Raw genomic sequence first — 13,223 nt, forward strand, 5'->3', positions numbered from 1 at the left:
CTATCTACTCGTACAGAAATAGCTTTAGTTGAGAGGCCAACGCAAGAGCAGACACAGTGGGTAATACTACGTAGCTATATAGATCAATTGATTAATTACTCCTACTTCTGGTTGGTTGGCTTCTGGTTGGGCCGGCTAGCTCACGAGCGGGCCCGCCAAACGATAATTCTCACGGTTGGGCCAGAACATATGTTAATTTACGTCACAAATCCATCAGCAATAGAGCCTAAAAAAAACTAGCTGACATCTCAAAACTCCAACTTTCAAACAGTTGATTTATATTAGATTACATTAGATTATATTATAGCAAATTCGGATCCGTGAGTGGCACATAGGAAACCCCATACATCTGCTTCTTCTTTACAACACCATTTACGTCCTTGTCCACGAGCCAAATATGTTGCCCAATCCCAGTTGTAGCGTCATCAACCGGGATAAACATTCTATTCATCTGTTAGCACTTCATCTCCTCCACCATCGCATCTCAAACGTACCTTCCCGGTCGCCTCAGCTGCGCAACCAATTCTTCATGAAGATGCGCCGCCCCAGCCCCAACATGAATAGCATCCCACCCCTTCTCATCCCACGTATCCTGTCCGATATTCTTCTTCCCAATATCCGGCTCCACCCACCCCTTCCTCCCATCCCCAACTACAAACCTCACCTTCCCACTCTCCAACATCGTGGCTCCCTCAGCACTCTTCGCCATATTCTTCCTCCCCAACTCAGCAAGCTCTTTGATATGCTCGATCCCAACCACCTTCCCATCGGCGCCGGCAAGCTCCGCCATCACGTGAGTAAGGTACCCAGACCCGGACCCGACGTCGAGGACGCGCATGGGTCGGTCGGCGGGGTAGCCCGTGACGGCGGAGCAGGTCGATGGGAAGAGGGACTCGAGCGCTGAAGCGTGCATGTGTGGTGCGGAGATTGTGGCGCGCCATCCGATGGGCTGTGGGCTGTCTTCGTAGGCGGAGGTGTGGCGGGGACAGTATTGTCCGCGGTCAACCTGGGTGGGTAGATGGGTGAGCTTGTTTCTCCAGGGCTGCGGGGGGGTGGGGGGGGTGGGGCGGGTGAAGTGGAGAGTTGGTGGGTTTATTACCTTGAGCATAGCCTCTTTCACACGGGTTGTCTGGACAATCCTATTTCTGAAGAGGTTCTCGACCAGCTCGGTGTTCGTCGTACCACCGCATCGCCAGGCCATGGTGGAATAGAGCAGGTATTGCGGGTGAAGGATGAAGGATTTGAGTTTGGAGAATATGGAGTTCACGCGCATATAGACGGGCTGATAGTGAAAGATGGTAAGTTCTGAATAGATGTTGTATTTGTTTGCTAATCTAAAGTGAGATGTTTGTGGTAAGTTAAATCAGCTCATGGTGACGTTGTGGTGGTGTGTCTGATTGTCTCATTGGGGGATAGTGCGGGGTAATTCGGAGATGAGATAAGTCCCCAAGACTACATACCTATGTATATGTAGTACAGTACTGTACTGTAGTTAGGCTGCGCACTACTCGCTCAATACTCGGCTCACTCGCTCAGTGGGTTACTCAGCTGGGTGAGTAGCTGAACCTTTTACTCGACTCGGTGAGTGAGGTCAATACTCAGTTACTCTGTAAAAACCCGGTGAGTACTCGGCTATCACGTGTAAGATTTATGCATCATGTGAACAGTCCCTCATACGATTAATACTGTTTTATGGTTAAGTTAAAGTATTACATCTATTAGCATCACTCTCGCCATCTCTAGTAAGCTGTGAGAACGAATCATGTATATTCCTCTATCTAAGTACCATGATTATCAGAAGATTATTAGAACGCTATTATCTATTATATATGCTTAAGAACATCCCTCCACCTTGCTTGATGAGGCCGGCCAGACCTACTAATACCTAAAGTATTTATAGGGTCTTGATGAGGATCCTCGACTGAGCGGAACGAGCTATGAGTCAAGATAACTGTGTATAGAACTTGTTCATAAAATGTCTCTTGTGTGAGAATATGATCTTATTATAGGTATTAACCTACATAATTCTGGTAATAATCTGGTAATCCTTACTTGTTGAGGTTGCATTTGATTGATTCGCATTTGATAGAGACTATCCTTCCCATCTGTGACTTCTTTTTGCAAATGTCTGATGCAAGATGTGTTGCCATAGACTTTGGGCCAGCAGACTTGATTGCAGGATGCGTAAGGGCCTTCGAACAATAAGTACAAATAACACATGGTTCTCCAGAAAGCCGGTCTGCTCCTTGGTGATAACTTCTCCAGTATTGAGAACTCCAGTTGGTTGAATCCCATGCAATCTTCATAAGGAGTTTTGTAGTATGATCTGAGTGTTGTTCATACCATCGTGATAGCTTCCACCACTCAATGAATATATCGTGTGTATCCTTAGTCCATTTGACGAATTGGTTTAACTTGCCAATATATTCAAGGCCTGCAGGGACTTTGTAAGGATGCCTGTCCCTCAGTGATGGAAAGGATCTGAGTCGGGCAGGTTACGGTCACATGATAAGAGTTAAGGCAGGTTAGCTGAGTCGGGCAGGTTACGGTCACATGATAAGAGTTAAGGCAGGTTAGCTGAGTCGGACCCGTTTCGGGTACTTAAGGAGATTGACCCAACGGGGGTTCCTCTCTTCATCTTTTTTGTATCCTTCGTAGTAGACCTATAGGATAGCATCCGTTTAGCCTCTGACTCGCACTCTCATATGCTATTACTGTGAGCTGGGTGCCCTGTGTCCTTACAGACTTGATTTAATGAGGATAGTCGTTGAGAAGACGGAAAAGAGTCTGAGAATACTGTCAGAATCAAACAACTCTGAGTATTGAGATGGCATTTGGCAAATTGCTCGATTATCAAAAGGTTACCAGAAGTCTGGCTACGATGAAGTACTTAAATACCTGGTTTTCCAACGCGAAAGGTACTCCAGCGCTATAACTTTAGCAACTCAAGTTCTCCTCTACTCTAGCTCCAGGAACAACATATCCTGTGCAGCTGATACCTTAGCCCACTTTTCCTTATCAAACTTCTTAGAGTAGACAAGTAAGAACGCCTCTTTGAAGCTAGAACTATGATTGTCGACAAGATTGTAAGACTTTGGGTACCACTGCACAGGTCCTGGTAATTAGGCCCACTTTCCAAACTGCCTGCTCGTACAAACAGAAATATTTATGTGGTGGGATAACCTCGTGAAAAGTGCTATAATAAACAATTAGTATTGCCAGAAGATTGCTAGGATGATCAGAGACGTACCCTTCCTCTACATCAATCCACGGCATATACTCAAAGAGACGCTCAGGCTTCTTTCTCAGCTTTCCAGCCTTTCTCGTATATGAGTGGATACAGCTATCCCAGAAATGTTGCCACTTGCGGAAATTGGACTCTTCATGGGCCTATCAACTATTAGTATCACCAGAAGATTACCAGATTATGAGGTAGCATACATCAATGTGCGCTTGAGTTAAGAGAGCCTGGGTGCTAGTGATCTCTTCATCGGAAAGCTCATCTGGTAGAACAGCCTCGTCATTTAAAATATCTCGCGCTGTAACATAAGCTCCAACTCCAAATCGTCTTCAACCTCAGTATCCTCCCATTCGCTGTTATGATTGTCATCGATTGGAATACTTGAGATACCCTCAAATGCAGCAAGCTCAGACAGAAGTTGTTTGGGCGGAGTAGATGGTGGGGCTTGTGGAGAAGAAGAGGCGCTAATATTCTTGACTTTCTGATTCGCAATGCAAGATGCATGGGTACCCTTCTCAGTCCTGTTTATAGTTAGATTGAGGCTACCAGAGATTACCAGAAGGAACTTACCGAACACAAATACGCTCAACCTTCAATTCATTCTGTAGACGTGTCTTGTCTTCAGTAGAGGCAGCGATATACTTTGTGTAATGACACAGGGCACCCAGCTCACAGTAATAGCATATGAGAGTGCGAGTTGGAGGCTAAAAGGATGCTATCCTATAGGTCTACTACGAAGGATACAAAAAAGATGAAGGGGGAACCCCGTTAAGTTTGTTTCCTTAAGTACCCGAAACGGGCCCGACTCGGTTATCCCAACCCTAGCCCTGAACCTTCCACCGCAACAGGTCCGCATCGACCCTGAACCCTACACCCTTACTGTCCCCCACTATAGTGTAACTCGCTATGTCCTCCTCTACTGGTCCGAAACCACACCGAGTCGGATTTCATGCTTGTGGTGACCGTAACAGCTCTGAGGCGGGTTCTTCGAGTATCTAGGTAAGGAGGCATCCTTACACTTTGCAGACTTATATAACTTCTTTAAGTAGTAGCTCAGATCAGCATGGTCAGCCTTGAGTGCTAAGTGAACAGCCTTCTCATCTTCAGTAAGGTTGGAGACGCAGTTGCGAGCTTTGATAGTATTCGCATTAGTGGAGAGTTCTTCATGTGCCTTGAGTTTCGCCATACTAACTAAACACGTGATTAGCAGAGATCTCCAGAAGTTCTGGCTATAGAATCAAGATAATAAACTTAGTTGAAGTCCTAGTGAAGAGGTAAAGGCTCAAAAGGGAAGAAGAATGTGTAGATCGGAGAGTAACCAAGGAAGGTGGTTCTAAGGTCGTGGTTATTTTAAAGTTGCAAACAAAAATATTTGTGAAGGAATATTCACCTACAAAGAATTACTGTTCCAAAAACAACACCACAATGCGCACCTTCATATAAAACACATACCTTTCAACCTCTACCTCTTTACTATACTCTTCTTCTGCAATATTCTTTCTACAAACTCACTGTAAGTACACATATCTTTTGATCTACTTCTTTATCTTGTGTTTACTTTACTAACTCACCTTGATATTAGCAAATGACTCGTACCAAGCAAACTGCTAGGAGATCAACTGGCGGCATAGCACCAAGGATGCCACTTGGATTACGGGCTGGCTCTGGGCTTGGCGGAAAGGGACAGGAAAAGGCTGTGGGCACAGCAAGAAAAGCTCCAGTTTGCTCATCTCAAGCTAGCAACAATCATGCTCAGAAGGCCACGCGCTGCACAAAGTCTAGTAAGAGGATTACCAGAGGATTACCAGAGGATTACCAGAACTCTCTAATAAACATATAGGCACCAAGGCTCTCCGCGATATCAGAAGACAGCAACTTGATACTAGCTCCCATTCCAGCGTCTTGTTAGGGAAATCACAGAAGACTTCAAGTCCAATCTTCGCTTCCAGCAATCTGCTATCCTAGCTCTTTAGGAAGCTGCTGAATGCTTCCTCATTCGAGAATTTGAGAGTATGATGTTTAAACATAGTGACAGGGACATACTAACAGTTATAGTGACAAACCTCCTCGCTATTCATGCGAAGAGAGTGACAATTCAGGCAAAGGGTATGATATTGGTTCGGCGTTTGCAGGATATGATGTTTAAGCTGTGGGCTTAATCGATGGAAATGTCTCTCACCCAGGAATGAAGGTCAGATGAGTTCTGGCAACCATCTGGTAACCTGGTACCTAAAGGCCAAAGGTTATAGTGTGGAATAGGACATCAACAATATGGGAATGGAGTTGGAGTTATGGCGTCTTGATCAATGAAGTCGCACCCCGTTTTTAACATAAGTAATGGCTAATCAAACACGTGATATAACTGAGTTGCCAAGACCCATACTAGGTACTCAGCAAGTGAGTAATCCTCATTCAACAATACTCGGGACATGAGCGAGTAACTCAGCTGGGTGAGTAAAAATTCTACTACTCGACTCGTGAGTACCCAGTGCGCAGCCTAACTGTAGTTGTAAAATAAGGTGCGGCTCTGCGGCAGCACTAGCTGGGGTGATCACCATCGAAGACGACGGACCCCGAGACATTCAGGTTTACATTTGATCTGAATAAAAAGGAGACAATGAGCGAAAATAATGAGCGTCAAGACTCGTCAGTTGATGTCTCCTCGCAGTTATCAAAATTGGACCTCGAAGGAGGGGCAGAACAAGGACAAGATCTTCTAGACCGATGTCGAGTCCTTGTTGATGAACTGGAAGTGTTCCAAAACTACCTCCAGGACGAGAAAAAGGAAACTGCTGAGCTGCGGCACTTTAAGAGCAGTGTGAAAACAGAGTATAAATTGCTTAAAAAGGTGCTTCTTTGCTGTATTTATCGTAAACCGGACCTCTCTGACTCATAGCCAGCTTTGCAAATCAGATCCTACAGTACCAAAGTCTGCCCACACCTTAAGGTCTAGCAATTTCCCTTTTTATGCTGCAGTTTGGGATGCTGCGAAAGGTTGTACGGGCGTTGTGGCGCTGGGGAAACGCTTCCACTGGCCCTCTCCCGTGAACCTTCGCCGCGGAGAGAAAGTTCAGAGTACCTCAGGCTCGGTCCACAAGCGCTCCAATGTTCTGGTTGATATTGTCGCTCAGGATGGACTGGAGTGGGTGAAGGTATCAACGTTGACTGAGAAACGGATATTATTTGACATAGCCAAAGCTGGCTGGATTGTCGATTCGTCCAGCGACGAGGAGTACGACAGCGGAGCAGACAGCTCCAGCAGTGTCCAGGCAGAAGGCCTATTAAAACAGGCAGAGGGATTCGTAGCAGCATCTCGTGCAGCTAGGGTGCGATATCGTCACCCGAAAATTCGCATGGTGTTACCCAAGATTCCTCGGAACTGTGTGAGAGAAGTGGAGGCAATTCTTGGCCAGATCGAAGGAATGGGTATCCAAATCCAAAGATCTGACGATTTTAAACCAGCACCTCCATTGGCAGATGTGTTGGATAGAGTTGCTGTCAATCCATTTTCAGGCTTTACGGACCCTGTCAATATTGATTGCACCATACTACTTGCCCTTGTGAGCGACTTGTCGCATTGTCCGGTCGAGACTGAGGAATGGCATCACCGGGCAGTTAAGAGGCAAATCGAAATGGAGAGGGACGATCAGCTATTGCCCAAGAGTTTGTGGCCTGCTTGTGGTTCAAGGAAACTTCTGTGTACCCGAGAGGCAGCACAACGTATGCATGAGATTGTCGATCTGATAGGGACAGACTTGGAGAAACGACGGAGAGACTTTATCTTGGATAGAGATGGTACAGCGGAGTTAACATGCGAACAACGTGTTACTAGATTGCAGGAGCTTTCAACTCACAGAATACCACAGGAGCTGAAACTACCGATTGATGTTGTGGAAGTGGACATCCCTGATATGGAACGCCGCATAGGACCGATGGCCATTGAAGTATCGAAAGTATTCTCTGTGATCAACCAGTCCGTTTTCTTATATGGCTGGTCGAATAATATGACAACCATAAGCAGCAATAGGACTGTCGCAAAGGAGATCGAGACTCTGGTTGAAAATGGTCGAAAATGCGACTCTGATAAAGGCCCCAACATCTGGCTCTGTCCGACAGCACGGTCACTGGTTGGGAAAGAGAAAACAAGGAGAATTGGAATAACTGATGAGATAACATGCTTCAAGAAGGTATGATGTGTTTTATATTTCTAATAGCGAGCGATATTCCCATTATGACGATTAGAACATGTCGCAAGTGAGCCTGATAGTTTGGGCAAAATCATTTACATGGCTGTACTTTCGCGGGGATATACGTGAGTGATTATTATACGTTGATTTATCACGGAGGAATATATAAGTCGAAGTAACACATTGCTACAGCTTCCCGAAATTGAAATGGTGCAGTGAAATATCATGGGAGAAATTGTGGGAGTATACTACTCCTTACTGTCTAATACACTGCGCGACAAAATACTTCACAATTCCAATCCGAATTGATTTTGGGGTGGCTGGAGGTTTTTGCCAAATTAGGAAATTTGAGCTTGGGGTCCAAGCTTCACCTACCTCAATTTGCCCTCCAGTTGTGAATTCATTGATATATTCCGCCGCTTAGTTATAACCTCACTTTCACCGATCTCCCCCCACCACTTTTTTTTCTTCCACAACCTCGACATTCAACCAACAATTTACAAAACGCTTTCAACAACAATTCTTCAATCAATTCAAACCTTGCTTCTTTATTTTATTACCATTGTGGTAATCAATTCTCTTTTTACCTTCTCAACTTTGCTCTCTTGCAACATGAGTTCTCACAATTGGCCTTCGGTCCAAAATGGCCAACTTCAATACCCACCATTCAATCCCAACACAGCTTCCTACGCGTCGGAAGATACTCAAGCTTTTACTTCGGACCTCATCGACCCTGCTCTGACCTCTCTTGCCTCCACTTACCACCTCAATCCTGAGCATGACATCAATGGTGCTGGCGGCATGATCGGCCTCACCCTCGACCAGTACAAGACTGGCCACCGTGCTTCAATTGCACCTTCTCTTCCATCAGCTACGCCTGTCAGCAACAAGCGTCAGCTTCCACATGATCAGGTATTTTTTTTCCCCCTTTTTTTCTTGATTGAACCAGGAGGGAAAGCTTCAGACGCATCATATTGCGCCTCAGCTATCATTAATGTGTTCAACAACTACCCTCCCTTAAACCTGATATTATTATTCAATCAGGTAATAGTTTTGATTTACACTTACTGACTTAACTTGCAGATGATGAGCTCTCCAGATAGTCAGTCTGGAGAGAATGCTGGCAATCACCAGACCCAACCCAAGAAGCGTCCTCGTAAGGGCCCCAGTGGAAAGGCAACACCCCATATTCCACGCTCACGAACTCTTGTCCTCGGCGAATCTGTATTCTCCCCTGAAGATTTTGCTGCTGGCTTGGAGTACTTCAAGAAGATATCGACTGGTCAATCGCTTGAGGATGATGACCTCAGCAAAATGAGAGACTTTCTAACCTGGGGTGAAGACGAGCAACGCAAGTGGCTTGCGAAACTGTCGCCAGAGCAGTTTGGAGTCGTTCTCTTCGCAGAGAAGCAGGATCGTGACCTCCAACAATCTGTGGTTGCTCAACCTAACAACTCGCATGCTATCAAGCTTCAAAACCACGATGCTACCTCATCATTTGGCATCCAGCAGCAAGGCAATGGTGTGCACAATGGCGCCCAATACCAACATGCACAAAACATGATGGATTTTAATAATCTGTCGAATTTCAACCAACAATTTTCTCCGCTTGCCCAAAATGCCAACTTCCAGCAAATGGCAATGCAGAATCCTCATGGTCATTCAGTTCAATTTGGCTCACACATTCCTACCTTCATCGTTTGCCCCGGCGGTCAGCTCATACCTGAGCAACAAAATATGTTTGGGAACATGCCAGCTATTCCTGGCTATCAATCTTCAAACATGCAAACTTCCGGAGCTTATAAACAGCAAATCATGGTCAATGGACAGCTCATGACTGTTAATTTACAGCCTGCCTTTGGTGGCCACCAAGGTGGAAATTTCAATTCGCACCAGCTAACTCCGGGTGCTCTTGGCTATGTCCCTCAGCAATACGGTACAAATGTCAACCAGACCTTCAATTCTATGGGTCAACAAAATCCCACGACTACATACTCTCTACCATCTGGCCGCCAGCTCAACAACACCAACCAGGGTGAGAACTTCGTGCTTCCAACCTTGAGTCATGCGGCTAGAGTTGCAGAGGCCCAGCTTAGAGCCGCCACCATGAGACGCCAGCACGCTGACCTTCGTGCACGTGGGTTGCCAGTACCAAATGTACCAAACCATCCGAAGCTTCCTCCATTGGTGATGTCAGGTCCAGTCTTGGGAAATCTACCAGGAGCAATCAACAATTTGCCTTCGGGACCACGTTCCTTCTTGGTTAACGCCTTCGATGGTGTAAACTGGGAAAAGGATCCTGAGAAAGATGCTGCGGGAAAGGCTGCCAATGGGTCGCCTCCGAACAATTCTCTCGGTGGTCATACGCCGACTGGCGATGGATTTCCCATGAAATTTGCAGACATCTCGGGCCCTAATCCGGTGTTTTTGTCCCAGACGGGTAATGCGGTGATGATTGACCATGCTGGTCGTCCAACACAGCACAGTGCAAATCCAACCACACCTAACACACCTGTTGTACCTTTCTATCAGGTGCAACTACCAAACTCCGCGGGACAACTGTCTATTGGGCCAAATGCCCAGGGCAGCACTTTACCGGCTGGCGCAGCCAAGGGCACCACCACGAAGACTTCGCCAAAATCAAAGAAGACTACAAAGAAGAAGTCCAGTGCTGCCTCCAGCGCTGCCTCCAGTTCTGCTACTGCCAATGTTATAAATGCTCTGTTTCCCACAAGCATTCCTGTTCCATCAGCCAGTCCGGCCATTGTCGGTACTGCGCAGCCAAATGCCTCATTCCCAATCGTTCAGAATCTGGGATATTCCCATGGATCACAGGTCAACCCAATTTTTCTGGACATGCCAGCACCCGTTTCAGCCATTACTCGTTCAGCGGTCAAGTCACTTACCACAAAGTTGACGTTTCCTCCACTTCCGTCTCCAGGGTCGTCTCCTGTGGCAAACTCTAGCTCCTCGAGCTTTGACGCATCTGCTTCTCAAGCCTCCTCAATGACTACTGCCCAGACAACACAGTCCACCATTTCATCACTGTACTTCCCAGAGAGCAATATGCAGATTACCTCCACGTCATCTGATCTTGAGACTAGTTTTGAGTCCTCGGCAGCTCCTCCACCTGGGTCCACCGATGAATCCAGCAATATTTCCGCATTAACGGAGAGTGAGCTGACTACTGCTGACCATGATGACTTTGATGAGCTCTTCGCCTCCATTTCAACACCGGAGCTTGAGCCTTCTGTACCCAATGAGGCTGCCACACCTGAGGATTCTCAACCAACCGACTTCAACAACGATTACCTTGATGGCTTCTTCGATTTCCTGGACACACCCGGGATAGCACCTTCTGGTGAATATGCCGGTATCGGCGTATATGAGACTCAGCCAGTTAGTCTTGGCTTCGATATGACGGGTGGCCAGTTCGATCCTATGGCCGATGTGGATTTCACCGATATGGATTTCTTCGACATGGGTTTCGATAATTGGACCGACCTCGACACTGCTCAGTAAATGGAGCTTTATCCCATTGGCATTTTTTCGGATCTTCCGTCATCAGGATTCATCAGAGCCGATACGTTGTTGTTGTGGCACCACTATCGGGTGACAACGATTGCGAGGAAGGAACAAAACATATGCTCTTTTCTCGCAATCATGTTCATGATTCACATTTGCCTCTAACAACCATTGTCTGTCCAGATCATGTTGCCTATACCTATGAATCATGGCCGGAAAATTGTTCGAAATGACAACGACCTCACCATGGCTTCACCCACTCCGACATGCGGTAATTTGACAATTTCCATTCCAGATCCTGTCGCCGTGGCGCCCCATCAGACTCTACAATATGCGATAACGGAAATCGAATCATTGAAGGAGCGAATTACAGTTCAACAAACCCATATCGAAGCTTTACAAAAACAGCTAAAAGACGCTCAGAGCAACACCATGAACCAGATCGTCGAATTCATCAAATGGCTATTCGAGATACTCCTCACCCCTACAAATATGCGACAACTTACATCTGACTTGGCTCACACTATCCTAAATTTGTTGCATCGCCGTCATTGCATTCGCTGTCTTCAAAGACGTGGCTTTTGATGGAAACAGACTATTGTAAGCATCTTATATCCTGCGCATTTGTCTTGAATATACATCGCTAACTATGCACAGCTCGCAGTTTCACACGTGGATCGAGTCGTTCTTGAAAAGAGGTTGAAATGGCGGCTGGGGGTAAGGGGGGGATGGATGGGTGGATGGTTTTTATGGGCTTTTTCGTTATCGTTTTTGCTGTTGTTGAATTGGGACTGAGAGATTATATGTCCGTTCCGTACGATAAAAAAATTGGTGTTTCTATGGCAAATTCAGAGTATAATTATCCTGATATGATGGTTTTGTCTACTATGATACAACCCTCTATATTTATCCTGGTGTGAGGTTTGAGTACTATGATACAAATCTCCTTCGCGCCCCCTTCCACTTCGTAATATCATACATATTCTCCATCAGGCGCTCTTCAGACACATCGCCTGTTATTGGTCCCCCATCTCATTTCTTCCCCTTCCCCTCCTTCGTCGCCGCCACCGTTGGCGTAGCAGTCGCACTCACTGTCTTCTTAACCGCCTCAATACTCTCATTCACCAACGTTATCTCCGCATCAAGCTTCAACAACCTCTCCTCCAATATCCGCCCATACTCCTCATCCGACAACGCCTTCACAGGACTCCATCTTGAATTAAGCCAGCCCCCCTTCCCCTCCTCCTTACCCTTATCGCTGCCTTTTTGCCCCTCTCGCGCGTCGGCGTAGTTATAGGCTGCTTGTCCGAGGGCGCCGAAGGTGGCGAAGATTAGGGAGCCGGGGATGACATTTTTTCTGCTTCCTAGACGTGTGTTAGCATGCACCGTACTTCAATGGTAGTAGCAAAGTGAAGGGGATGGGGGGGGTGGTTACTTAAGAGCCCACCAATCCCGCCGCTGACGCCGCCGGCGATAGCGCTGGCGGAGATTTTGCGCGCGGATTCCCCGGTTTCGGCACGGAGTTCGTGAAGGAGTATTGTTCGGGTTGCTAGGGAGGCTGTTAGGATGGGATGCTGGCAAGGGGGTTGTGGTGTGCTTACCCCAGAATGTTGAGCCCAGGGTGAACCATTGGAGGCCTGATGCTAGGGCGAAGATGGTGGGTGTTGTTGATCTGAGGACTCCACCGACTGCGCCGAAGAGGAGGCCGGATACGCCTGTGGATGGGTGTTAGTTAGGGTGTCTATATATTTCTCGTCGAGGGCTGGAGAGACACGTGACGAAGCGTGAAAGGGGTAGAGCAGTGGATGAAGGCCCATGTCTGCAAATGAATCAATTGGAAGGGTGGTAAACGAACCGGTTAAGCTGCCAATTTGCAGAGCTGGAGACACGACGTCCATGAAGTCTAGTGGTGGAGGGGGGGCTTGAGGAGAGGAGGACGGCCGTTCCGCGCGCTTTGATCCATCGTCAACCATCCTAAAAAAGTAGGGACAGTTGCTCTCTCACAGCTGTCCTTTGTATGGTTACCGCCTAGTACCTACGAGGGTACCGTATATCTCATCCCTCGAGTTCAAGGGATACGGAGCGCTGGTTGATATAAAGCTCTGGCTGTGTCTAGATTTGGTAGGGGAAATCACGTGAGCGCGCGCTAATTTGTGGAGGTACAGTTATTTTATGTATTGTACTGAATGTTACGGTATCACAGCAGTGTATTGTGCTAAGGCAGATATATTACGAATGAATATAGAAGAATATATAGAGCAACGAGTAAT

General features: G+C 46.8%; 6 protein-coding genes across 6 annotated transcripts; 3 read left to right on the top strand and 3 right to left on the bottom strand.

Moving 5' to 3' along the window:
• Positions 1-290: 290 nt before the first annotated feature.
• On the bottom strand, positions 291-1,351 carry VC83_01384 (uncharacterized protein). The gene is made up of 3 exons (XM_024465063.1): positions 1,100-1,351; positions 495-1,006; positions 291-443 (listed from the first exon to the last, which is right to left on the bottom strand). Exons 1-3 carry the CDS (start codon positions 1,271-1,273, stop codon positions 302-304), a joined length of 828 nt encoding a protein of 275 aa, XP_024327012.1. The 5' UTR covers positions 1,274-1,351; the 3' UTR covers positions 291-301.
• Positions 1,352-2,957: 1,606 nt separating this feature from the next.
• On the bottom strand, positions 2,958-4,601 carry VC83_01385 (uncharacterized protein; the record flags this gene model as incomplete). The annotated part of the gene is made up of 7 exons (XM_024465064.1): positions 4,259-4,601; positions 3,812-3,860; positions 3,623-3,762; positions 3,442-3,539; positions 3,251-3,390; positions 3,184-3,196; positions 2,958-3,104 (listed from the first exon to the last, which is right to left on the bottom strand). The coding sequence occupies exons 1-7, from the start codon at positions 4,425-4,427 to the stop codon at positions 2,958-2,960; spliced, it is 756 nt and encodes a 251-aa protein (XP_024327011.1). The 5' UTR covers positions 4,428-4,601.
• Positions 4,602-5,858: 1,257 nt separating this feature from the next.
• Positions 5,859-7,647, top strand: VC83_01386 (uncharacterized protein; the record flags this gene model as incomplete). Its single annotated transcript, XM_024465065.1, has 3 exons — positions 5,859-6,089; positions 6,142-7,428; positions 7,621-7,647. The coding sequence occupies 3 exons, from the start codon at positions 5,859-5,861 to the stop codon at positions 7,645-7,647; spliced, it is 1,545 nt and encodes a 514-aa protein (XP_024327014.1).
• A 393-nt stretch (positions 7,648-8,040) lies between these two features.
• Positions 8,041-10,950, top strand: VC83_01387 (uncharacterized protein; the record flags this gene model as incomplete). Its single annotated transcript, XM_024465066.1, has 2 exons — positions 8,041-8,340; positions 8,512-10,950. The coding sequence occupies 2 exons, from the start codon at positions 8,041-8,043 to the stop codon at positions 10,948-10,950; spliced, it is 2,739 nt and encodes a 912-aa protein (XP_024327013.1).
• Positions 10,951-11,139: 189 nt separating this feature from the next.
• On the top strand, positions 11,140-11,538 carry VC83_01388 (uncharacterized protein; the record flags this gene model as incomplete). Its single annotated transcript, XM_024465067.1, has 1 exon — positions 11,140-11,538. One exon carries the CDS (start codon positions 11,140-11,142, stop codon positions 11,536-11,538), a length of 399 nt encoding a protein of 132 aa, XP_024327006.1.
• Positions 11,539-11,784: 246 nt separating this feature from the next.
• On the bottom strand, positions 11,785-13,201 carry VC83_01389 (uncharacterized protein). Its single transcript, XM_024465068.1, has 4 exons — positions 12,809-13,201; positions 12,555-12,668; positions 12,389-12,502; positions 11,785-12,317 (listed from the first exon to the last, which is right to left on the bottom strand). Exons 1-4 carry the CDS (start codon positions 12,924-12,926, stop codon positions 11,986-11,988), a joined length of 678 nt encoding a protein of 225 aa, XP_024327005.1. The 5' UTR covers positions 12,927-13,201; the 3' UTR covers positions 11,785-11,985.
• Positions 13,202-13,223: the final 22 nt, after the last annotated feature.

This window comes from Pseudogymnoascus destructans, assembly GCF_001641265.1.
Source record: "Pseudogymnoascus destructans isolate 20631-21 unplaced genomic scaffold scaffold_3, whole genome shotgun sequence".
In the NCBI taxonomy this organism is placed as follows: Eukaryota; Fungi; Ascomycota; class Leotiomycetes; order Thelebolales; family Thelebolaceae; genus Pseudogymnoascus; species Pseudogymnoascus destructans.

Excerpts from the sequence above, each read along its gene's own strand:
- VC83_01389 (XM_024465068.1), bottom strand. The coding sequence starts at position 12,926 with ATGGTTGACGATGGATCAAAGCGCGCGGAACGGCCGTCCTCCTCTCCT. Across the intron at positions 12,669-12,808 it reads GCAAATTGGCAGCTTAACCG|GCGTATCCGGCCTCCTCTTC; the intron begins GTTCGTTTACCA and ends ACCCATCCACAG. Across the intron at positions 12,318-12,388 it reads CGGGATTGGTGGGCTCTTAA|GAAGCAGAAAAAATGTCATC; the intron begins GTAACCACCCCC and ends ACACACGTCTAG.
- VC83_01384 (XM_024465063.1), bottom strand. The coding sequence starts at position 1,273 with ATGCGCGTGAACTCCATATTCTCCAAACTCAAATCCTTCATCCTTCAC. Across the intron at positions 1,007-1,099 it reads TGAAAGAGGCTATGCTCAAG|GTTGACCGCGGACAATACTG; the intron begins GTAATAAACCCA and ends CTACCCACCCAG. Across the intron at positions 444-494 it reads CAGCTGAGGCGACCGGGAAG|AATGTTTATCCCGGTTGATG; the intron begins GTACGTTTGAGA and ends ACAGATGAATAG.